This window comes from Pseudopipra pipra, chromosome Z, assembly GCF_036250125.1.
Source record: "Pseudopipra pipra isolate bDixPip1 chromosome Z, bDixPip1.hap1, whole genome shotgun sequence".
NCBI lineage: Eukaryota > Metazoa > Chordata > Aves > Passeriformes > Pipridae > Pseudopipra > Pseudopipra pipra.
Window position 1 is genome coordinate 22,574,698 of NC_087581.1, and position 24,840 is coordinate 22,599,537.

At 42.2% G+C, this 24,840-nt stretch overlaps 1 protein-coding gene across 2 annotated transcripts; it reads left to right on the top strand.

Moving 5' to 3' along the window:
- The first annotated feature begins 1,313 nt into the window (after positions 1-1,313).
- On the top strand, positions 1,314-14,487 carry ENC1 (ectodermal-neural cortex 1). Of its 2 annotated transcripts, none has more exons than XM_064642660.1 (3): positions 1,314-1,440; positions 6,040-7,852; positions 11,371-14,487. In XM_064642660.1, the coding sequence occupies exon 2, from the start codon at positions 6,052-6,054 to the stop codon at positions 7,819-7,821; it is 1,770 nt and encodes a 589-aa protein (XP_064498730.1). In that variant the 5' UTR covers positions 1,314-1,440; positions 6,040-6,051; the 3' UTR covers positions 7,822-7,852; positions 11,371-14,487. The 2 variants fall into 2 exon arrangements, with proteins under 2 accessions (XP_064498730.1, XP_064498731.1); XM_064642661.1 differs by lacking the exon at positions 1,314-1,440 and adding an exon at positions 1,600-1,685.
- Positions 14,488-24,840: the final 10,353 nt, after the last annotated feature.

Genomic DNA, 24,840 nt, shown 5'->3' on the forward strand with positions numbered 1-24,840 from the left:
AAATTACTCTTTCATCTGCTCCCTGTTCAGCCATGCACTCCGAGCTTGCATATGCCTGTAGGCTGTCTAGAATTACAGATGTGTCCTGCTGTACACTAAGTGTGCACTTATCTGCAGACTCTAGAGTCCAGCAACAGGAATATAAATAACTTCCTGCACGTTAGCAAATTGCTTGCAGAGCTTTTTTGTTTTTGTTTTTGTTTTTGTTTTTTTTTTTAAACAAGAGAAGTTTGGGTGACATTTCATTACGAGGAAAGAACAAATTCTCCAAACTATTGTGTTCAACAAGGAGTTTCCTGCTGGTGGGAGTAATTGTTCTTATTTTCCTTAAAGCCTCTTAAAACTAATACCCTTTCTTTAAGTGGTATTAGCAAATAATAAACTAGCAATATGCGCAATGTTTAGTAAGATAACTTGTGTTTTTCTTGTAAAGAGACCCACAATACAACTATGTAAACACTATTGTTATGTCTAGAATATGTTTATTATTGAAATTGGCCTTTTGCACAAGTGCGTTTTTCACATACTTTGTTAACTGGGAAATAATTAAAGCCAGACTTCGCTTTGTGTTGCGGTAGCTCTCCAGTGGGCATCTGCGGAGCGGAAGCTTCGTGACGGCCTCACGACAGCGCAGCGGCGGCAGCTCCACGGCACCGCGGGAAGGAGCAGCGCCGGGAGCGGCGCTTGGCGACTGCGATGCCCAGGGTCCTCCGCGCCCTCCCGGCCGCTCCCCAGGACGCTTAGGAGTGGTTTCCCAAAGACACGCCACGAGGACCGGGAGCAGCGCTGCTGCGGCATCCGCAGCGCTCGGAGTTCTCCCGTCCGCGCGAGTCTCCGCACCCTGCGCAGCCATTCCAGTGTCTGCCCCCCGCCGCGTTTCCCCCGAGCGCTGCTCCCCTGCCCGCCCCGCGCAGTGCCGGCGCCGAGAGCGCGGAGCTCGCACAGCGCCCGGCTGGTCAGATCGGCTCCGCGCAGCCTCCTCGCCGCCCCGGCCGGGACAGGGACGGCTCAGGATGGGGAGGCCGTCCTGGAGCCCCGTGCACGGCTGCACCACCATCGCCGCTAGCCGGGACAACTCCTGCGCTGCCCTCGTCCCGCCGTCCCTCCCCCGCCTGTCACTCACACCCTTTGCATAAAGGCTCCCCCCGCCCCCAGCCCATATACCGCTTCTCCGCTCCGCCGCCGGGGCAGAGCTGCGGCCAGTTGTGCCAGCAGTAGCAGCAGCCCCTTCTTCCCTTCCTTCCGTCCCTCTTCCCTACCTCCCGCCCTCCTGTCGCGGCCCGCCTCCCGCCAGCGGCACCAGCTCCGCCCGGCGCTCCGCGGCTCCCGGCCCTGCCGCTTACCCTCCGCGGCCCCGCCGAGCCGGCACAGCCACGCTCCCGTCCCATGCGCGGCGCTGCGCCGCCCAGGGACCTCTGCGCTCTCCCGGGAGCCGCCGCTGTAAGTGGTGCCCGCCGAGCGAGTGCAGCGCAGGGGAGGCGGGTGGGCAGCGCGGCGCTGCGGAGGGGCAGAACCAACGCGTGCTCGGAGCCGGCGCTGCCGCGGCGCTGCCGGCCGTGCTGCTCCGGCTGGAGCCAGGCTGCCCTGCCGGCCTCTGGCAGACCCGGAGCCCGGCCCTCCTCCGCCCCGACCGGAACGCCAGGCACCATCGCCCCGTCCGCAGGCAGCGGGGCACCGGGCAGCCGGTGGGTGGGCATCCGCGGGAGTTGCTGGTATGCGGCTGCCCTCGGAAAGTGTCGAGTCCTGTTGAGAAGGCTGGTAGCCTCCCTGGTGGGCTCCAGCTTCCTGCTTGGGTCCCCGGGAGATCCGGAGCATCCCTCAGCGGGCGTGAGGCAGGACAAGGGAATTAGCGAGCGCCTCGCTGCTCCCTGAGCTGGCTGCGGCGCTGCTCTCCCTGCGCCGGCACAGAAACTTTTGCACGTGGTTATTGCTCTATAAAGGAAACTAAATGCGTTTTAACTTCTCGCACTGATTATTTTTTTTATCAGGTTGGGAAGAAACCCTGCAAGTTTCTTTTCAGAGACGGAGTGGTTTAGGCGTTCTGATGGAGCGAACTGGGGGGAATTTAGATTTGCCTTTCTTTGTCTGCATGTGGTGAGCCGTAGTGCATTCCTAGCAGAAGCAGCGTGTTCTGCTTTCTGTCTCGCTGCAGGTTCTAGGAAGCCACTGAGTTTGAAGACTTTCGGCAGGTCACGATTTGGCTCTGCAAAACTGATAGTATCGGTGAAGATTTAGCAATTGAAAGCGGTGTTAGTTACATCGATGGGATGATTAGCAGATTTCCTCTCTTTCAGCAGTTTCACTGATTCTAAAGAAAAACCACTATGTAACTGTAGGGTTATATTAAAATGAGCCTGCATCCGGGAGGTGTCAGTAATTTGAAAATACTTAATTTTTCATTTGATTTAGGCTGCGACCTGCGTCCTGTAGAGCTGTTAAGTAGGACAAGGAGCTTGTTGTTTAGTCTTAAAGTAGTGTTTACTACTGGGCTGCTGTGACAAGTAGCCTGTTGAAGTGTAATTATAAATCAAAGTCTCGGTTCAACCTCTGTTCCTAGATAAGAATCTATATCTGTAATTTCCTGACCACTTCTTGTCTTTTACATACAAATATTATTATTTCTAAGGAAAAAAGTGCCTGAAGGGAATTGACTCATATTATTCAAGATGAACATTTGCTCACAAGGTAAATTACCTCTGCTGAAGTATTTGAGGCTTGCATAATTTCCAACACAAAACAGAGAAATTGGAGATGTCATTTATACGTTTTAATGTTCTTCTAAGATTCTGGACTGAGCTAATTGCCAGAAACTGCAAAAGGACATTTACAGAAACACTGCCTGTTAGTGAATGATGATAATCGCTTGTAAGGGCGTTTGTTTGATTAGTCCGTGTGTGAACTCATATCAGCACCACAGTGGAGGAAAAAGATATATATATAGATATGTATCTTTGTTCTGTTTGGGGAAATATGTTAGCTTATCTTAAATGTGAATTGGAATACTTTGAATTCCTCTGAATAGATGACATTGTGATGATAAAGGCAGTCTTACAGAACAGTTCAAGACCAGCATATATGAAATCTGCAAGTGTTTCTCACTGAGAGACCAAGTCTTCTATTTTAGTGGGGTGAAATACTGAGTGCCTTATTCAGTAGCTGTTAGAGAGTGGTTCATATATATATTTTTAAATTATTTTTTTACAGCAGTATTTGTTTCTTTGGTCGTGGGTGGGCTTGGGTAGCACACAGTGATCTGTTTCTCCCATGTGCTTATGGTCTGTAGAACTCTGGGGCGGTGTTTTTTTTATGTTTACCTCTTTTTTGTTGTGGTTATGGGCTCATTCTGAATGGTGCTTAACAAGTGGTGCTCACAGGAGTACACAGCCTGGTGAAAGATCTGAATGCCTATATTTGCTGCTTCTGATGTGAACTTTACCTGCCCTATTTCTGAACCCTGTGTGCATGATGAAAGAAAGTTTTCAGTATACTCTGAATTCCCCCAATATGTGGGGGAAAGAAGATGACCTGTGTTTTCACTGAGATGCTGACATGCCTAGACTGTGGTGTCTACACATTCACTTAATTGGAATGGAGCGTGGGGGGCAATGAGCATCTTCAGATCCTGGTTTCTCTGTTGTCCCTGATCAGTGGGGTGTTAAGCTCCCATCCTGCTCCTTGGTGAGGAAACCTTGCAGGAGTAGGTCCTCAGTGTGAGGAAAACCCATCCAGGGAGATCCAGTGAATGCTTTGCATTGCATCATAATAGCATTTAAAAGAGTAAAGTGCCTGGAAAAGTTTCAAAAAGTTGACATTAAAAGGTTCACCTTCCTATCTGTGTCTTCAAAGTGTTTGTATACTAGTATTTCAGGCCATGACCCTTTCTGTAATCCTTCAGTGCCAGCAGATTTTAACCAGTATATAGTCAGTATCATATTTTTGGCTATAGATTAAGTGGGTAATATTAGTCTGAGATTGGTGCTCAGGATCCTTGAATGCCATCTTTTTGATTTTTTTTTTTGCCAGACAATACAATTGCATTACAGGTAATTTAATTTTCCTAGTAAAAGAGTTTGTTTTATGAAGATATACCACCTGCCTTGGGTTGTTCTGTGCTTAGTGTTAGTGCATTTGATAGGTTTGTCTAGGGAGCATTGGTAAAATGCCTTTCTAGACTTTTGCATGGTAGAATAAGACAGATACTCTGCCTTGTGGCTCTGATGTGTAGAATTCCTTTCTATTATGGAAGATTTTGGATTGCTCACTCTTGCTTGTTCTTTTCAATCCCAGTTAAGTTTCATCAGACAAATTGTGTTTCAGAGTAAAGGAGGTGGGCTATTGTAGTTTTACAGTAAGGCATATCTTTATTCCTTAATTTATGTTGGTTTTAGGGGCTTTTTTTTTTTTGCTGTAACTGAAGGAAAAGGTGTATCACAAACTTGCTGTTCAATATGACGAATCAATTATTCTGCACATTAGCAGAGATAGCAAGGAGGATGGTATGGGCTATGCTACAGTTAATCTGCAGGTGTTATATGTTCCATATACACAGATTGCTTGTTCTGAAATGGAGTCTGCTGCCCAAATTAATCACATGTGTGTTTGATTTTATTGATGTTTCCGGTCATATGAATCTAGAAAAATATATGTATTAAAAATGCTATTTTCGACGCTTGTAAAGCTCTTGTATCATCTAAAAGCATGAAATGTGGGAATGGAATTTTACTATTTTGTGCTGCTTAAAGATGCTCAGGAATATAAAAATGTCGGTGTGAGAGCAAAGTATATCCACATTAAAAACCTTCACAAGTGGCCCCAGGTCATGTTATGACTTTGGGCATCGCGTGCTTTCCAGGTAGACTTTTGCCCAGTTCTTTATTTGAAGGTGCAGTAAAAGGGGCATGCAAATATAATAGTAATTAGTCGAGTTTGGTTCTTGTCTCTCTCTGAGCTTTTTCTACAACTTGAAGAGAGAGGTGAGATTATTACAGTAGTGGTCACAGCCACAGCTTGCACTTTGGCTCTGTATGCTTCATCTCCTGTTATTTGCATTGTGACTTTTTGGCCACTAGCTTTACATTGCTGCCAGTATTCCTCCCTTTGGCTTGATTTTTAGTTAAATCTGGAAACTTGCTGCCATAATCATACACAGACCTGCATATCATGACAGGTAACGTTCACCTCTAAACAGGAACTGAACAGCATTGTGTTTGTTACAAATAGAGCAGGATAGGATATGTCTTCTGTTTTATGCCTCCTCCAAACCTCAGAATGAACTAATGGCTTGTGTGCTGAGTACCTGACTCTCCAGGTGGTTTCAGAGGCAGCGTCTCAGTGACTTCAGCTGGTAGTCAAAACACGTTTTTCTGCTGACTCTGCCTATGAATATGCTGTATCACTATAGCAGGCAGCCACTGGCAGAGTTCAAGATGGAATATGTAAAATTTACTTGTCATATTTTTTTATGATTATGCAAGTCTAAATTTATGATTGATACTAGGTTTTTCTTTTAGAGTTGGGTTGATTTTTTTTTTTTCCATTCTGTGCTGTTGCATATGGAATCATTATACCAAAGGGAAGCTTCCTAATGGGATTAGTAGGTTTTTGTTCCCTTTGCAGCTTCTGACATTCCTTAGGTATTCTGTCTGGTAGCTCTTCCTGCTATGATTCAGTACAGGAGAATGTTGCAAGCATGTGCATGTGTATGTATGTAATGAATCAGCTGGTCTAGGTTGGGGAAGGGTGAGAAAATCAGTCCTGGTTCCTTTTCTTTCTCTGATTGCTTACTATGAAAGTTGGAGATCAGGTTTCCCAAGATAAACCTGCTCTTAGGCAACAAATTTAGACTATGTCATTTATGAATCTCATCTTACAAAAAAATAAACACATACCAAAGGTAGATGTAATTCTCTGTCCACTCAGCTATGAATTAAGGCTTTTTCTCCCCCATCTTATAGTGAATAATAGATACACTCTTTGATATGTAAAAGTAATGATGAATTTAACACTTATTTATCTTATGTTTTTTTCCTTTCTTTGTAGGTCTGAAAGAAAATGTCAGTCAGCATGCATGAAAATCGCAAGTCTAGGGCCAGTACTGGCTCCATAAACATATACTTGTTCCACAAGTCATCCTATGCCGATAGTGTCCTTACTCACCTGAACCTTTTGCGCCAGCAGCGTCTCTTTACAGATGTACTTCTCCATGCTGGGAACAGATCATTCCCCTGCCACAGAGCAGTTCTAGCTGCTTGTAGCCGCTATTTTGAAGCAATGTTCAGCGGAGGACTGAAAGAGAGCCAGGACAGTGAAGTCAACTTTCATAATTCGATTCACCCAGAAGTCTTGGAGCTTCTTCTGGACTATGCATATTCTTCCAGGGTTATCATCAATGAGGAGAATGCAGAGTCGCTGCTGGAGGCTGGTGACATGCTGGAGTTTCAGGACATTCGGGATGCTTGTGCAGAATTTCTGGAGAAAAACCTTCACCCCACCAACTGTCTTGGTATGCTGCTGCTGTCGGATGCTCACCAGTGTACCAAGCTGTATGAGCTCTCTTGGAGGATGTGCCTTAGCAACTTCCAGAGTATCAGTAAAAGTGAAGACTTCCTCCAACTGCCAAAAGATATGGTAGTGCAGCTCCTTTCCAGTGAAGAATTAGAAACTGAAGACGAAAGACTGGTATATGAATCAGCTATTAACTGGGTCAACTATGACCTGAGTAAGCGTCACTGTTACTTGCCGGAGCTATTGCAGACGGTGAGACTGGCCCTCTTGCCAGCCATATACCTTATGGAGAATGTGGCCATGGAAGAACTTATCACCAAGCAACGGAAGAGCAAGGAGATTGTAGAAGAATCAATAAGATGCAAGTTAAAGATCTTACAGAATGATGGAGTGGTCACTAGCTTGTGTGCCAGACCCCGTAAAACAGGCCATTCACTTTTTCTTTTGGGTGGCCAAACCTTTATGTGTGACAAGCTGTATCTAGTGGATCAAAAGGCAAAGGAGATCATTCCAAAGGCTGACATACCAAGTCCACGGAAAGAGTTCAGTGCTTGTGCCATAGGCTGCAAAGTGTATATCACTGGGGGACGAGGATCAGAAAATGGAGTCTCCAAAGATGTGTGGGTGTATGACACCCTTCATGAGGAGTGGTCAAAGGCTGCTCCCATGCTGGTAGCTAGGTTTGGGCATGGCTCTGCTGAACTTAAGCACTGTTTGTATGTAGTAGGAGGACACACTGCAGCAACTGGTTGCCTTCCAGCTTCCCCTTCAGTATCCTTAAAGCAAGTAGAACAATATGACCCTGTGACCAACAAATGGACCATGGTTGCCCCACTGCGAGAGGGAGTAAGCAATGCAGCTGTAGTCAGTGCAAAGCTGAAGCTGTTTGCTTTTGGAGGTACCAGCGTTAGCCATGACAAGTTGCCCAAAGTTCAGTGCTATGATCAGTGTGAAAACAGATGGACAGTACCAGCCACCTGCCCCCAGCCCTGGCGCTACACAGCTGCAGCTGTTCTGGGTAACCAGATTTTTATAATGGGTGGAGATACTGAATTCTCTGCATGCTCTGCTTACAAATTCAACAGTGAGGCATACCAATGGACTAAGGTGGGAGATGTGACAGCTAAGCGAATGAGCTGCCATGCAGTGGCATCTGGAAACAAATTGTATGTGGTTGGAGGCTACTTTGGCATTCAGAGGTGCAAAACATTGGACTGCTACGATCCCACGTTAGATGTATGGAACAGCATAACAACTGTGCCCTATTCACTAATTCCCACGGCATTTGTCAGCACATGGAAGCACCTCCCCTCCTAATTGTGTATATGTTGCAATTACAGATTATCAGGTAAGAAATAGCACTTTTGAATTTCACTGTAATAATGCTTTTCACAAAGTTTTTCAGCAGCAGCTCGGAGAAGAGGTGGGTATGTTCAATCCAATTTTACAGCTGGAGCAACTAAGACATGTACCTTCATGGGCCGTTGTAAGCCAGGCACCATGGACAAAGCCAGATGCTGAAAGTAGTTTGCCACATATCTTGCACCCACTTTTTTTATGAGGCCTTTTCCTGCATGATTTAGATGTAAAAGACTGAGCAAAAATAACATTTTCAACTTGTGGGGAAATGCAGATAATCTTTTGAAAACTGACTTTTGCTGTGCTTTTAAATGCTGAATGCATGCTAAGCAAAGTTTCAGTACTGTTTTTCCTCATGACAGGGGCTAAGTCACTCTGTACCTACCAACAGTACCCAAAAAAGATACTGTAAATAATAATCTGAAGCCTGATAGTGAATTCACTTAAATTTCCAGGCAGACAGGCTTTGGGGAAAGTTGCTGTTTTATGAGGTGTTTTACAGGCAGTTCAGGCCTAATTTTCCATCTCACCTGGGCAGCATGGTTTCATCTGCATGGACTGAGGTTGCAATTGTTCCATCGTTATCCTTTAAAATAGAGATTTTTTCAAAATACTTATGGTCATATATGTTGAACTAGATATAGTGTCAGGAAGACTTATAATTAATGCTGGCTGAAATAATTACCAGTCTATAGTGCACACTGTTCCCAAACAATTTAATTATACATAATGGGCCAAGCTCTTACCAGATGCAACTTCAGCATTGTATCTTCTCACAAGCAAGTCTGAATTTGGTCTTGCTTGGTTGGTTGTTATGCATTTCTTATTTTTAGGAGGAGGGGAGAAAAATTTCAGATTTTAATTTGTGTATTTTGCAACAAATCTGGCAGACTCCCATTTGTGTTGTGTTGCTTTTATCCCTCACTCTTCCACTGAGGCTTTAGTACAAAATCAGTTACCACCAGTCAAACAAATATAGTGTGTGCTTGATCCTAAATAATCAATGCCCCGTGAATGGTAATTTCATTTTGGATTTGAACAGTGTATATTGTACTGATGAAGGCAGGCATGTTAGAAGGAAAAGGCAAATAAATACAGTTGCAGTAATTGAACAAGCTGAGCATATGCCTCTGTTTTACCTAAAAGTTCAGACTTACAGAGGTTCTCCAGAAGACAGGAAGAAGAGCTTGCTTATAAAGACTTCTCTAAGGTCTTCTGCTTGGGACAGATAATTGGGTTTTGGGTTTTTTTGGTGTTTTTTGCAGCAGTAGACATTTGCCTGACTCTTACAGTAAATGCAAAACCCTGAAGTCTTTAAAGCAGTATAGATAGAAGTATATACCAAGAAATGCAGGGTAGTCATGAAATTGCTTTCTCTATGGTACACTGAAGATTTATCTTGTAGTTGTGTTTCAGTTGACTGGGAGCTTTGACTGAGTAAAGGATACAAGGTTGGGCCCATGCAAAGCAGCAGCTCAGCTTGGAAATCTAGGGCTGTGTTGTGCCACCAGATGCTTTTGTCTCAAGTCGTTATTTGTCTTGAAAACACTACCCTCTCTTCTCTCCTCTCCAGTTCTTGCTTTGTTTTTCCGAGACTTCTCTTGGGAAAACAGGACAAACCCTTGAGACTTACCAGGTCCTGGGTGCTGGCAGTAATTGCCCCCTGACAGCCAGCAAATGGGAGCCCTGATTTCTATGTGGCAGCTTCCTCCCTAGCTGGGAATAATGTCTGGATGTCTTCAGTTACTTTGTATTATTACTGATTTTATGCAGTTCTCAGTGTTATCAGAGCAGCAGTATTGAATGCCTGGACTCAGGTCTGTGCCAAGAAAAATATTGACTTACTCTTCTGAGACTGACTTAATTGTTCTGAAGTTTACAGTACATGAGAGGGAGTGTTTTATTTTGAAAAAGAGTTCTTAGGGTATAACGGTGCAAAAAGCTTTCCTTTACTCTGCAGTACCTTGTTAAAAGCCATTATTTTAGCTTCATTAACACACAAGATAACTGCCTTAACTAGCACAGGAGATAACTGTCCGAATGTAGGCAATGACTGAAATCTCTCCAATGCTGTGTGCTCATCCACCAAGTAGGTTGTTTTTTTTCCTACTGACTCCTGCTGCTTTGTCAGTGGGTGGGAGGGACAAAAAGGAAATTACTACTGATTACTGTCTGTTTTCATGGTGCTGTGTGGCCCCAGTCTGACAGCTTTTAGGAAGACTTCAGTGTACTTTGTCTAGTTCCTCAATCTTGGGAGTTTTGAGTAGGTTTTTTCTCCCCTCTGTTTTGGAATTGTTTATAATATTTTAAAGTTCATTTTAGGACAAGGAACACTGTTTTGACTTCAGTTTTGATAGTCTGTTTCAGTGGGAAGAGTTGCATGCTATGCTGAAGAATTTCTAGAAAAGACTAATCAGTGCTAAGTGTGGAGACCTTTTTTAGACGTAAAAAATAGCCCACAGCTGCAAAAACGCTGGATGCTCTGGGCTGTTATGTAGGCTGTGTTATTTCCTGTGAGTGTACTCTGTTGTTCTTAGACATCAGAGCCTGAGAGAGATGTGGTGTGTTCAAAGGATCTGTGAGTGCACTGGAGCTCATTTCCATTGTAATGAAGTAGGATTTACCCCCTAAAATTCTAGCAGTGCTGTCAGAAATTACTGTGATGTACTGATGATGGTTTAGAAGCTGGCATTTCAATACAGCTTCACAGTGAAAAAGCAAAGCACAGTCTCAGCATCCAAAGGCTGAATTTCTCATTGAATAATCAAGTTTATAAAGTACTCTAGGATCGGCTTATTGATGCATGGTGCATTGCTATGTAAAAAGAAATGAGGCAGAATTCTGCTCTAATGAATAGTGGATACATTTTAAGTAAGGGAATTGTATGGCCCTTTCTATGTTGTGAATAAATTCAGTTCAGAATTTGTTAAGGTGAATGGAGGTATTGGGGTGAGACATCTTCACCTTCCATTCTGCTTTACTCCAACCAGGTTTGTTTTGGCCCAGAGATAGAAAAAAACCTGTTTGCACTACATACTCATGTGGATATTGTAGAAGAGAAGTTTGAAATCACTGTGTTTGCTTAAAACAAATCCAGAAACTTTTAAGATTTTGGGAGAACATAAAAATGTTGGAGTGCGTAGAATGCGGAGCCCATCGTATTGAACTGTATTTAGCCAGTTTGATTTAGGTTTCAAATGTCTGAATTTATACCCAAAGAATAAAACAGTCTTCCTGGGGTCAATAGAATGGTTTGCAGAGTAAGGCTAGTAAAATAATAAAGTCCGAATCTGACCCTAAAGAATTATGTTCTTGACCAGTAGTTGGGTATTGCAAAGGAACATCAAGGTTGGGGGTGGGCAGGGAAGCCCATCAACTGGATTGTATCCTAAGCCTCACTTTTAGATTTTCTTTAACATGTAACAAAAACTTTGTTGTACATTGTTGGAGCAAAACCCTTTAAGTAATTTCTCTCTTCTTTCCCCCCACCTCTTCCCATGCTTTTAGTTTGCTTCTTTATTTGGAGAAGAAAACTGGAACCTCGGATCTGGAGAAGTGGTTTTAATGAAGAATCATTTGGCATCTCTTGCATTTGAAGAAAATCCTCTGCACCTTGTAAAGTATAGAACCTAGACATGAAGGAATGGGAGAAAAAACCCACCTGTCTTCAGTGCTTCAACACACGGTTTAAATATGAATGGACAAACCTGTGCTCTGGTCCTTGTGTTAGTAATTGTGGATTAATGCCAATATTAACCAGTCCTTCAAAGGCAAAAAAGAAGAGACAGAACATCTCTGAGCTGTGCATCGCGCAGCACTCAATTTCCATGGACTCCACTGTTTTTATGTGAAATTTGAAATGGTCATCACCTCTCCTTGTGGTGGTTTGAAGTGCCAGCTGCAGGGAAAGCAGGCCAGGTCTGAAACAGTGTGATGCTGCTGTGAATGAAGATATAGCAGTATTGCTGCTGAACTCTGCTGACTGGAGAGTGCTTGTCTGTGGGCAGTGCCTACAGCATCTTCTAGACCCTGTGTTGCATTGTCCTGTGTGCAGTAAGTGACCTGCTTTGTAAGGATCAGTCCAATGGTGAAATGTTTTTGGAACAGTGGGGAACAAAAGTTACATCCCTCCGATACTCCTTGTTCCCGTTCCTCCTTGTATTTATGAGTAGTTCAAACTGTCCTATTCCTATTATGTTACTTGTAGATATAGTTATTTATTGTTCAGTGCTTGCATGCTGAAACGATACCTGCAATTGTCTTCATGTTGCAAGGGCTTGTGTGAATTGTATGTTTTGCACATATTGTGATTGCTGACTTGCGCTACTGCACGAAGGAAGAAAACTGTTGGGTAACAGTTGGAGGTGGGAGGAAGGAGTGGCTTCCCAGTTGGAAATGGAAGGATTAAAAGACAGGATCTTGAATTACGCATGTACTAAGGGAAGAAGCCATGGAAGTCACTTTCTCAGGCCACCAGCTCCCCAGGTTGCATGTGGTGTGTCTTGTAGATGGTGTCCTTGCAACATTTCATTTGTTGGTCATGCCTTTCAATTTCTAATCTGGGAATAGCCAAAGTCTCTTGCAACTCTCTCTTTGTGCAGCTTCCCGATTGCAACGCAAATACTGTGGAAGAGTTTCTGGATACCAAGCCCAGATGAAGTCATTGTCCAAACTTATTTATTTATTTATTGGGTTGGAGAAGGGTTACCTACAATATAGTCACATTGTCCTGAAGGAGTGGAGAATGGTGATTCAAGAATAAAAACAAAAAAACCTCAAGATAGGTTAGTGATGAAGTCTTAAAAAAAAAGAAGAAAGAGCAGCAACTTTGCACTAACTGAATTGCCTCATCCATCTGGATTTCAGATGATCATCTGAGTGGCCAGATGTCAAATACGCAAGTGCTCTAGAAAAATTCTTATGGGGATAGAAGATGAATTTCAAACCTCTTAATCTTAAAAAAAAAAAAAGGCCCTCAAACTCTGCTGCTTTTTATTTTCCTTATCCTGGTGTGTCATTAGTCACTTAGTTGCTCAGAAGTGTCAGATGCAATCCTGAGAAACCAAACTCTGATTTTTAAATAAAATTGTTTCTTATCATTCTGGTCTTTAGACAGAGATGAAGCTACTCTTTTTCTTTGGAATTTCAGAAGCTTGTGTTTCACAGGCACTTTCTTTGCCAGATCCTCTAATGAAGCATGTATTGTATTGTGTTTTTTTTCTTGAATGTTTTTGAAGCCTAACTTAACTGGCACATTCAGTAACATGGTTGGTGTGTGCTGTGGTATAAGTAAACAGCTGCATGCGTGCATGCAAAACAAAAATAGTCACACTGGTGATGCTTGCCTTTCTCTCTGTGACAGTGATGTTGCTGTGTTTGTGAAAGCTTTGTCATCTGAAAGTGTTTACATTGGTCACTGGAAGTTTCTCTGTGTTGCCTTGCATTTGATTTGCTGTTTGGAGTAGACTTATGTTTCAGAAATAAAGTATTTGGAGTTCTGTGAATGCTGACAGAACATTGATTAGTTAGTGAAGGCATTAGCAGATTTTAAAAAAGGTGAGGTCCAGCTAGATGTGATAAAATTCTGGTTCTTCTGGTTAGACTGATTCCTTGAGATGATAGATTTAAAAAGTGTTTAAACCCGCAACCTCTCCACCCCCCTTAGATGGCCTTTAAGCAATAGGAAAACATCTTAGATAGGGTAGGATTCCTTTCTATATCCCTGTACTTGCACAGGTTGCCATGTTGAAGCAAACAGCCTTGAATTTTTGTTGCCTTTCATCTTGTGGATCACTGTCAGGAGTGTGAAGGGAGCCATAAAATCAGACTTCCTGTGCTTTGCATGTCCTCTCCCCAGGCACTAGCAGCTACATGAGGTACAAGGAAGTAAAGAACCAGGTCCCCAGGGGCCTCCTTGTTTGAATAAGGGCATATAGCTTTGAGACCTGTATTCTCTGTCAAGCTGATTACAGTCCAGAGGTGAAGCTGCCCTTCATCTATCTATTTAGCTTATGAAATGTGTTTTGTAGTGCCATGGAACTTCCAAAAGTGGAATGAATTTTCTGCAGCTGTTTCTAAAGTTGTGGTCTGCTTTCAAGTCCTCAATTAATTCCTGTGTGTAGGCTGAAGGAAGCTGAAGTCAGGGTGGGCCTCTGGCTCTGCAGGGAATACACTAGGCTCTTGCTCTTTGAATTGATGTGGGAATCCTGGCTAACTGCTTGACCATTCTGGTCCTGTAAAACACCACACACTTTGAAGCAAATGCAGGTCACAGGGGAGTGCACACAAAACCCCTGGCATAAGATGGGAAGGTTCCTCTTATTTTGCAGGCTGGTTGCTATAGAAACATTTAACAAAGGACAGCCTTCCTCTTCTGGTATAATTATGCAGCCCCTTTTCTATACGTCTGACACTTGTCGGAATAAGAGTAATTAGAACAGAATAATGTTCCCATTCCTGGCCATTGAAGATGTGGTTCATGTGCTAAAAGAAAACCGTGCAAGTGAAGAAATAAAATTGTCTATGTTGTTTGCTACTACATCTTAAGATTTTGTACAACTCACGTTTTTTTCACAATGTGAAACTGAAGGTCAATAAATTATTAGAGATTTCCTCTCCATAGAATGTTTATTTCAAGTGTTGTCTCTTTCTCCCCTCCTTTCTCACCCCTAAATGCTCTGAATCCCTTATAATGTCCTTTTTATGTCCTCTTAAGAAAAGCACATCGACAACATGCAATTAAATGGTTTGGTTTAAGCTTCTGCTTCAGCTGTGCTTTCCTTCCCTTTGTTCTGTCCTGCTGCTGCTACTATGATCTTTATCTCAAAGTTCAGCAGTTAAAACTCTGAGAGCCTCAAAACGTTTAAGAACAGGAAATGCAAGTTTGTTGGTGCTTGCAGTACAGTTTAGTTAGTGCCTGATACCACTTGGAAGCCGAATTAGGCATCTTGAATCCTTCCTAATTATTCTTAAGGTAGAAAATGCTGGCTGTGTATAAGACATTCCAGTTGTTCTGTATAATGCACACATACAGCCAAGGTCTTTGAACTTTTCATCTTATGTTTTTATGCAGGGTGGTGGGGCTTTTTTTGTGTGTGTGTGTCTGTGTGTGTTTTTGTTTTGTTTGTTTTTAATCCTACTGATTTTCTACATTGAATTAGCACATGTCTGACCTTAAAGCATTGCTGAACACGTTGTCCAGATATAAAGTAACGTCATGCAGGGGCATTTATACAGACATCCTGGAGGTTCAGTTCTGCTCCGGTCTGCTAAGTACTGACCTGCTGTCCTGCCTAGAAGAGGATTTTCCTCAAGTGTGCATCTGTTGCTTTGGGGCAAAGCAACAGGGCCTTTCTTCCTTGCTTGTGTTGTTTCTCTACCTACCATCTCATCCCATTGCCTCTACAGCTCTGAAAGAGGAAGTAAAAGAGAAAGGGGTGTCCACAGGTCATAGCACAGTGATCTGAGGATGCTGATGCTTCAGCTGCCATTACCAGCCTGTACAACATGACTTGTGTAATGGAGCACCTGAATTCCTGACCCTGGAAATGACATTGTAGTGTTTGTTTAACAGAGAGAGAAATGCAAGGTGGTAGCAGGAAATAGTGCTTTCTACAAGAATTAAATTTTCTGACATCTTCTAATCTTGAATCTAATCTAATAAAATTCCTTCAGCTGCCCCCTGAAAATCACAGGTTTCTTTATGGTGTTTATTTGCCCAAAGGAATTGGGGCAGTAAGTGACTTTCAGGCCTTGGCACTGCTTGGATGACTTGTATTTGAGATGTTTGCCACCGGTTTTGTCTGGGAGGGAGGGGCACTTAGAGAATCTCTAAATATGAAGGATTATGGAAGAAATCAGCCTTCCCCTGTGGGAGGGTTAAATCAGTTTCTTTGCTTATTACAAGCTCTTTTCTAGACAGTAACCTGGGTTGGATTTTTGATTTGGATTTCACCAGGGCCTGGGATGCTTACAGCAGCACTAGGCATGAACAAACTGCTCCAGAGTGACTCACTGGTGTCATTTTAGGGCACTGGGTTACTTTTTCTATCTGGTCATGGATTCAAACACCTTTGCTTGGAAGTCTTTGAAGTCTTCTCATACTGAAGGCCTGATATTTATGGTAAGAATGTAAAAAGGATAAGTACAATTAGATTTAAAACAACAGATAATCTGAAAAATGCATCTGCAAGGCATTGGCTCTATTCATGGTAAGTATAAAAACTAAATGCCTTGAATGATTAGAAAGGAATCAGTTCATTAAGCACTGAGTATGGCTTCATCAAGCATACTGGGGTGATCAGTCTTGACCTAGGAATGTCTCAAAGGGTCTGTCTATGCTAGTAAATTGAACATGCCCAGAAACAGTCTCTGGCAGGGAGGCCAGCTGGCATGAAACAACCCTGGTCTCTTTGAGCAGCCCCTTGTCATGACAAGACGGGGTGGATGCATGCTAGCTGCTTGGGGTGGCTTCTGGAGTGCTCTGGCCCTTGAATTCTGCCCGGGAACACTCCAGAGGAGCTCAAGTTTGCATGGGCCAAAACCATGTTAGGGCTGCTCAAATGATTTAGCAGAACTGACAGTCTGTTCTGTGCCTGGGAACGCTCCTGAGTGCAGTTTGATATATTTGCCATTTTTCCAGCTGGGACATATGAGTAACATTGTGTTTAGGTCCTTGATAACTGGGGGGATGTTGTCTGACCCAGCATCAATCACCTAAATACTGTTGAAGATGGAGGAAGAAATGCTGTCTCTGAGTAACCTGGACATTGGTAAGTGGGAAAGATGGGTCCCAAAGAGGTGGAGTCATACTGCTGCTTCAGATGCAATGGCATGAAGCTTTGGAAGCATGGAGAGAAAAGGGCAGGAGTGTCCACAATTAAGTGAACAATGTTTGGTGTGCCTGAAGACAGGAGGTGGCAGCGTCCTGTGGGCTTTGCAGCAGCTGCATGGTGTCTTCTGGTTTCAAAAAAAGAAGACGGAGCAGGGCTCTGTCAGAGACACAGCACAAATATGCACATGGGAATGCTTATGTGTGCTCATAACCCTGGTTGGCAAACACTGAATGAGACAAGTCACTTTTGTTATAAAGGATCACTAGTCCCTAGCTTTACCAGCATGGCCTCACTTTTGGCCCTTACACCTCTTTCACGTGCATAATTTACTCTGTTCCACAACATGAAAGGCTGTGATTGAAGCGGTAATCTGGTCTATCATCTGCATGTGTGTATGCTCATAAACCATACAGAAACATAAATATCATAGGAAAATTATGTTTATTCAAATTTTTACATTTATGTGTATGTGTGGCATGAAGCCAAGTACAAACTCCCTCGGTGGTAACACACGCACATAAACAACGGGACCATCTGTCCTCTATGTGACTTTAATTACGGTCTGTGAATTTTAAAGTGTCACTATTTGTTAGAAACTGTACATTGAAATACAAGAATTGCCCTTAAAACAAAAAACTGTACATAAGGTGTGAATTAAAATGAGTGGTTAAATATATTAAAAATCTCTTTTGTAATCATGTGTAGGCAATGCTGGCCTGACATTACTCTGACAGTCTCAGGAAACCAAACTAGACAATGTGTCCTTTTCTTGTGTGTGTGTGTCTAGTTACCCTAGAAACCATAATCTTTATCTCTGAAGCAATGGGAAGCTGTGAAGCAGGCAAAACCAGAGGAGTTTCTGCCAGGACCCCTCCTAATCCTTCTCTTATGTTATCAGACATTTAGTAAATTACTTAACGCTTGGTATTAGATGAAGTTCAGTAGATATTTTGTAATCACTCTGGAATTTGTGGGTCATAGTCTGTACTCTGATTCAGAGGTAAAGTTTATGGTTGACTGTGTTACTTAATTGCAATTATATAGTTATATGAGCCAGAGTCACAAATACAAACTAAGACTTTACAAACCTGCAGCTCTTTCCAGGAGATTTCAACATGCCTTGTCACATTTCATCACAACAACAGGTTCATTAGGGAGCAAAAATATTTAGTCCCAGCCTCAATCTAGGAAGCTGGGACATGGGGGATTTGTTGAAGGATAAAACAGGAGTCCCAGCAGAGCCTTCTCAGGTCTCCCAACACTTTCTCCTGGAGGCACTGCTCACACTGCGCCAGTCAACAAGATGTCAGGCTGCTTTGTGAGACTGGCTGTGAAAACTTGTTGTCTCATTCATTTTGTTAATTGGCTTGAGAATGGGTTAAACTATTTACAGAGATATTGTCTCCCTAGACTAACAGAACTAGGTCTAAAAGATGTGGGAAGGACTTGCCTAAGGTAAACACAAGGAAATTGGCTTTTTACATAGCAGTGAGGGACAATAAGTATTTAGGCAACTGGTTACTCTTTAGCTAAAGAGTGCTGATAGGAAGCAGACAGATTTAGGGAACTGCTGGTAGTGGAGTATTTACACAGATTCAAAATGCTTTCCTGCTCCTTGGCATCCCTCCCAGTATGGAGAGGTACTGAACAAAGGAAAGATGCATATTGGATTTTTTATCTTACAGGCAAAAGGCTTTCTTTTCCACTCCAAGAACAGAAACATCTTGTCTTACAAATACTGGGAAGAGTTTTAAAGCCTGGGGATCTCTACAAAGGGGCTGGCTGGAGTGACCTGGCTTGAGCTTTGGGAAGCAGCTGTGTGAGAGGAGATCAATAGGTTGGTGAAGGTGTCCCTGGGTACACAGGATAGTGGTCCAGCTTTCACTTTCATGCCAACGTATCCCTTACTTTCCCTCAGCCCATCTTTGCTCTTGCTGTCCATATCTGCCTAGGCCTGTTGCCCCAGCCCTTACAGTTAGAAGGGGAGCAGTGAATCTTGCAGAGTTAGGAAGAAAGAAAGTGAAAAACTTTTAAAGGCATTTGCTTACCTATTGCTGCTGAATATGGTCCAGGAGCTATATACCATGGCCTGATAATCCTGCAGAGTATATGCCTTTGTCCTGCACTACCTATACAGATGAGCTTTAGCCCCTTCTCACACAAGCTGTGCTTATTAGCTGATTGCAACCCTGAGTGGCACACTCCTGTGTTTCTCTCTTTCTGGTTAACTTGGCAAAACCCTGGAAAATACTCATGTCGTAAGGTAAGACTTGATGTGTTGTGTTAGCTAGGGCTTTGTTAACTGTAAAAGGGTTAGTCATCAATGCTGACATATGTGCTCTTCTGAGACAGCCTCTGTATGTCCTCTTCTAGCAGAAACATGCTTTTCATCTTTGATCCTGCAAATGGCATTCTTAAACAGCTGGGTGCATGCAGATGGTGTCACAAGGGACAGCCTTGCCTTGTTTGTGGGTGTCCCAACACCCTTCTTGTTACCGGGGGTATTTTATGTCTGGATTTATTGGCTACTTTGCATTTTCAGCAAATCAATTCGATACTGTAGAAATAGTTCCCTTCTCCCTGCCTCCCACCCAAGTGAAAATACTACCTCTTTGGTCACAGAGTAGGGAAGTCTGTCTTTCCTCACCTGATGTTTTTTCAGATTTTTCTGCCAGTCTTCTTGTGATGGACATTGGGTTTGCTTGATTTTCTATACAAAAGTGGAACTTTTTTTTCAAAGCAAAATGACTTGGCAATGGCCAGGAAACCCACCTGCTTGTGTCCTGGCTACAGCACTGCAATGAGCTGGGCACTGTGGGATGAAGGGAAATCTGCTTGGCTTAAAAGCAGCTACTTGTGAGAGATGCTCTGGTCATGTGCAGGGATGGAGGCATTGATAACACAAATGGTGAGTTTGGCACCTCGAGAAACATAGGAGCTTTTTTCCAGTTGGAGCAGACCTAATGCAAAGTCTCCAAAGCTGGAGAAAAAGTTTCATCAGAGGCCAGAGGAGATTTTGTGGGATTTCTTTAGTGCCCACAGTTACTGGATTTGGCCAAGGCTGCAAGAAGAAACTAGATGTTTTTCTATCTCACAGTCTTCCTCCAAGAAAACACGGTATTTGTGGCCAAACAACTCTGCTTTGTTAACCTCTTGCAGTGCATTTGGGTTCTATTTAAAAGTTATTTTATCTGATGCTATGAAAAATATGAACTTATTGCTCAAAAGCCTGGGGACATCTACAGTCCATCTTGCTTTCAGGAAAGAGTAGGGCATACTCACCTCAAGTCTCTTTCTCATGGAGAGTCATGTTGAACTTCTGCTTGGAGTTTCTTGCCAGAGATCACAGGCAGAAAATGGGGATAAATTACCTTACTGTAATTGCTGGCTCTGGTGGACAGATGGCTCAGAACTGTTTGCAGCCCAAGAAACTGAGGATGTGGCTCTGGATCCTTTCTCTACACCAAGGCTCAACTACAGCTAACTACAGATGGAGCTGCCAATAAGCTAAGGCACATTTGCTCACTCTTTGCAGCTACTGTGGTCCCTGGAAGAACTAGTAATTTCTTTCTCCTGCTTTAATTAATTTCAAAGTTACAAGGAGAAGAAAAATATTTGTGGTAAAAAAACCCTCCAAACCATTAAAGACTTTGCTACAGGCTTTGGAAATTCAGAGGCAAACTAGCTGGCTGTTTAGACAATTGTACAATCAAGCTCCATAACACAAATATTTAAATTAAAAGGTGTAACAGTAATTTTTTAACTTGGTTGGAATGGCAAACAATGGATTAATTTTGATCTCTAAAATAGGCAAAACCTATTTTTTCCCAATGTTTGTTGAGCTAATGTGGTTAAAAACTGGCCTGTAAAATGCCTTAGCTTTCCCCCCGTCATCTCAGATACAACCTTTATCCTGCAAGCATGTCTCTGTGCTTAATTTCACACAGCCTGAGTACTTCTGTTGAGTTCAGTGGATTCATTCAGAGACCATGTTAGCATGCATCACTTGCAGGATTGAGGCACATGCTGAAAGGAAGCAATTTCATGATGGAGCACTGCAGAGTACTGAAATAAAGGGCCAAAATTGTAACTTTTACTGAAGCCATCAAAAGTATTGGTTCATGGACAAACAGAGTTTACTTTCTCTTAAGGATGCTTGAACAACACGATAGGCAGAAATCAACTAAGATGACTTGAAAATCCTAATACCACACATATAAACAATACAATTTTAATAGTTTTAAATTGTCATTGTTAGAATTTATTTAGCATTCTTTTCTCATTATGCTGTGTTAGTTTCTCTGTAGGATAAAAAGAAATGTAAGTGTTCACTGAGTTTTCCACTGTCTAAACGGTAATGTTTGCATTTTAAAAAATGTATTAAATACTTTCCAGCAAGTTGCAAAGAACTGTATTGGCAGAGAGGGAAATGACATTTCTTTTTTGTTCTCTGCAAAAATAGGAAGAGACTAGCTACTTAGTGATCTTGACAGCCCAGTCTGAGGATTCATAATGCTTGTGAAGAATTAGATGCAAAAATCTTAAATTTATATCTCTCTGTTCTTATGGCCACGAGAACTAGTGATCCACCCATCCTCTGGGGCTGTTAAACACCAGCAGCACCGCTGATGGAGACATGCTCAACGAATATGCTTTTAGCACTGAGTATATCTAGGGATCAGGTGCATGGACCAGGGCTACAATCAGGTAGTTGTTACACTAACTCAGCATCCTGCATGGATTAATCACCTTATAAAATGTGTCAGAGCAGTTGCAAGAAGCCCTGCAGCAGGCATGTGTGGCATAACTAACCTACCTGAGGAGTTTCTCTTTGCTTTCCTGGATATGAGAGGGTTTCCTTGAGTACTGCCTTTCCCAGACTAGTCTGTGACCAGCCTCAGACTATGTGTGCCTCAGCCATGGCTCAGGGAAATGCTCTGCCTCCACCTCATTTTTCACCTGAGCCTGCAGCAAGAGACAAATGATCTCAACCCATGACCTGCATGCATGCAGGACCTGGGAAATGGTGCATATAATAATTTTTTGGTATGAAGTACTGAAAACGACTGCTTATCCAGCCTGTTCAAGCATCACACAGTCACCATATCTCAGATGGGCTGAGATTGGAAGGGGCCTTTGGAGATGGTGCAGTTCAACCTCTGCCCTGGCTTCCAGCACGGTCAGCCACAGTGGGTTGGTCAGGGCCATGTCCAGTCAGGGTTGAGTATCTCCAAGTATGGAGATGTTATAACCTTTCTGGACAACCTGTGCCAGTGTTTTACCACCTTTGCAGTAAAACATTTTTGCTTATGTGGAATTTGTTGTTTGTCAGTTTGTGCCTGTTGCCTCTTGTGCTGTCACTGGGCCCTGCTCTGGAGTCTGAATACATCTCCATGCTTTCCCATCAGGTCATTGTCTGCATATTTTCAATTTAACTTTGATTTAAAAATAGACAAATGTTTCTTTTTTTTAAATTATCTGCTGAAATGGCATTATAGTAGAAGGGAGGTTTTAGTGCAGTTTACAAGCCATGTGTATGATTCACATAAGCTAGTAGAGCCTGGCTCTGACCCATATAACCAAGATTTGGTACTAAATTAAGAATAATGTATTATCATATACCTACTGAATTTAGAGTCTCCCATGGAACAGGCAGTATCTATCGAATTACAAAGTCCATGTTGGACTTAATGATCTTAGAGGTCTTTTCAAACCTTAATGATTCTATAATACTTTCACGAGGGCTTTTACTTTAGGAACCCTGAATATATTGGCCATATACATACACGAGCTTCAGAAATACAGTCTGCTGCTCCACCATGTAATATGTACTTTCATAATATATTAAAGTAAGGATCAGTCTTTTTATAATAAGGCAAACACCTAAAAATCAGTGTTATTTTATAGACAGACTACATCTTTCCAACGGACAAGGTAGGTTGTCTCTGGGGCAGGTGGTTGACTGGCAAACACATTAAAATATGTGAGGTTTGGCAAGAAAATATTTCCTGTTCTTATCCAGTAACTGACACTTTGTGCCAGTAGCTAAGATCTTGGTTCTGAATCTTTTTGGTAATGTAATGCTCACAAAGAAATTAGTAGGAAATGGGTTCATGAAATGGAGCAGGAGCTGTTATGTAGACCTATAGCCGGCAAAGTGCAAATCTTGCTAATAGTGCATTCTTTTGACACTTTTAGGCAGGGAAGATGTTGCTGAAAATTCTAAAATGACATATGAGAGGCTTTTTAGGAGGCATATGTTTGTTTGCAAGTGAGTAAATAGTGTATTGTGTTGGACACAGAGAGTAGAAGACATGGTTTGTTCACTGCTCAGTGTATAGAGATGAAATGCAAATCATCAAGACAGGTATCAGCCCTTAGGAAAATAATTATTTCAGGCCTCAACCTTCCTGTTGTGTTTCATATGTCCATACCTCTGTTTTGGGCTCACTTTCAAAAAATCACATGCACATTGTTGTGCAGCTGGACGGTGAAAACAATGGTGCTCTTGGGATTTCTAAGATCAAAAGATTGTTTTTATTTGACTTGATAGTTGTAGCCAAATACCTTATATTTCTGTAAGGATCTGAAAGAAGAAAGTACTGCTCAGCCTCCACGTGTTATTACCTAAATCATCATACCAAAGCTGTAAAAAGAATCTGCTGTGAAGGCAGGACAGACTAGCAAATGGTTAACTGCTGGTGTACTGGTAAATTAAAAAAGGTATTAGTTAACCTGCATTATAGATCAGAAAGAGAGAATTAGTTGCTTATATTTTGTCTTTACACTTCCAACACTACTCCTGAAAAAAAAAAGGGTGGAGGTTGCCTTGACTGTGGCCATTGTTCACAAACATTCTCTCAAACAGGTCTATGTGGGCAAGATCTTCAAAACAGGGAGAATTTTCTAGTGAACAGTCCTTGAGAATTCAACACTCAGATTTATCTTTCTTTCCCTTTTCTATGCATTGCAGCTACAACTTTGTTTTTGTCCCCCCTCCAGTTTACAAAATAATTATTTTCAATCAAAAGTTGAATGTTATCTCTTCAATATATTCACTATTCAAGAAAATGCTTAAAATAGAGGTTCACTTTTTTGTCTTTGCATTAAAAAACTGTGATCATAGTTATATAGGCCTTAACTACAAAAGGATTCATGAGCTGTAGAGAGTTGCTAGGTCTATCTGGTCAGTGTGCATTCAATACTGCTTTCCTCATATCAAACACAACCTCTCTGCAGCCTTCCCAACACAGTGCCTTTTGTTAAAAAAGCCCTGCTAGAAGTGTTCAGGAGCTGGAATCTCTCTGCCTTCAGTGAAACAATATCAAACCAAATTAATTCAAAACTTGGTATTAATTAGTTTGAGAAACACAAAATTATTTCTACGCAAAATTCATACATTTTTAAATCTACAGGAATGTCTGCACACTCCTGCGAAAGTATACCGTTACATAAATCCATGTTCTCCAGTCAGAACTTGTTCTTGAGTGCAAAGCCAGTGAGATTCAAGGTCTAATTGCTATTGCTAAAAGTCTTACATGTACATCTGATAGAGTCAAGTGAAAACTTTGATTTTGGTTATGAAGATTAAATGGGTGGAAGCAACCAACTATTCTACCGTATAGTCTCTGAAGAATAAGAAGTTGTCTCTCCCATCTGGAGGCAATCATAACTCTATATAATTTAATTAAATTATCTTGTTTGTGTCATATAAATGTCTTTAAATGTTAGTTGCTGACAATATTACAACATCTCAGGTGTTTTTGCCTGTTTCTGGAGAGATAGAGTTACTTGGGAAACACTGTGATAGGTGAGTGTGGTTTAAGAGGCCCTCCCAAGGCTATACAACTAGTTAGATGCACAGCTTAAAAAGCTTTCACAAAAGCTGAAAGAAACCTTTTCCTTTTCTTTGGATCTCTTTATGTTTTGGAGGCAATTTCTGAAATAATCTTCATAAATTTCCCCCTTTTTCCATGACAGGAAATTTTTCTCTACCTGATGCCTCATGCCTGTTCTTCCTTAATGCTGAAGGTGTGCTTTGAATAGACTCATGTTTTGAGTCCAGCTCATGATGAAGTATTGAAGAGCCTGGGCTAAGAGTTGTTGTTACTGCATGACTGAACCAACTGCCAGCAAGGAGAAG

What these genes read in the sequence shown, in the direction of transcription:
- ENC1 (XM_064642660.1), top strand. Translation starts at nt 6,052, where the DNA reads ATGTCAGTCAGCATGCATGAAAATCGCAAGTCTAGGGCCAGTACTGGC.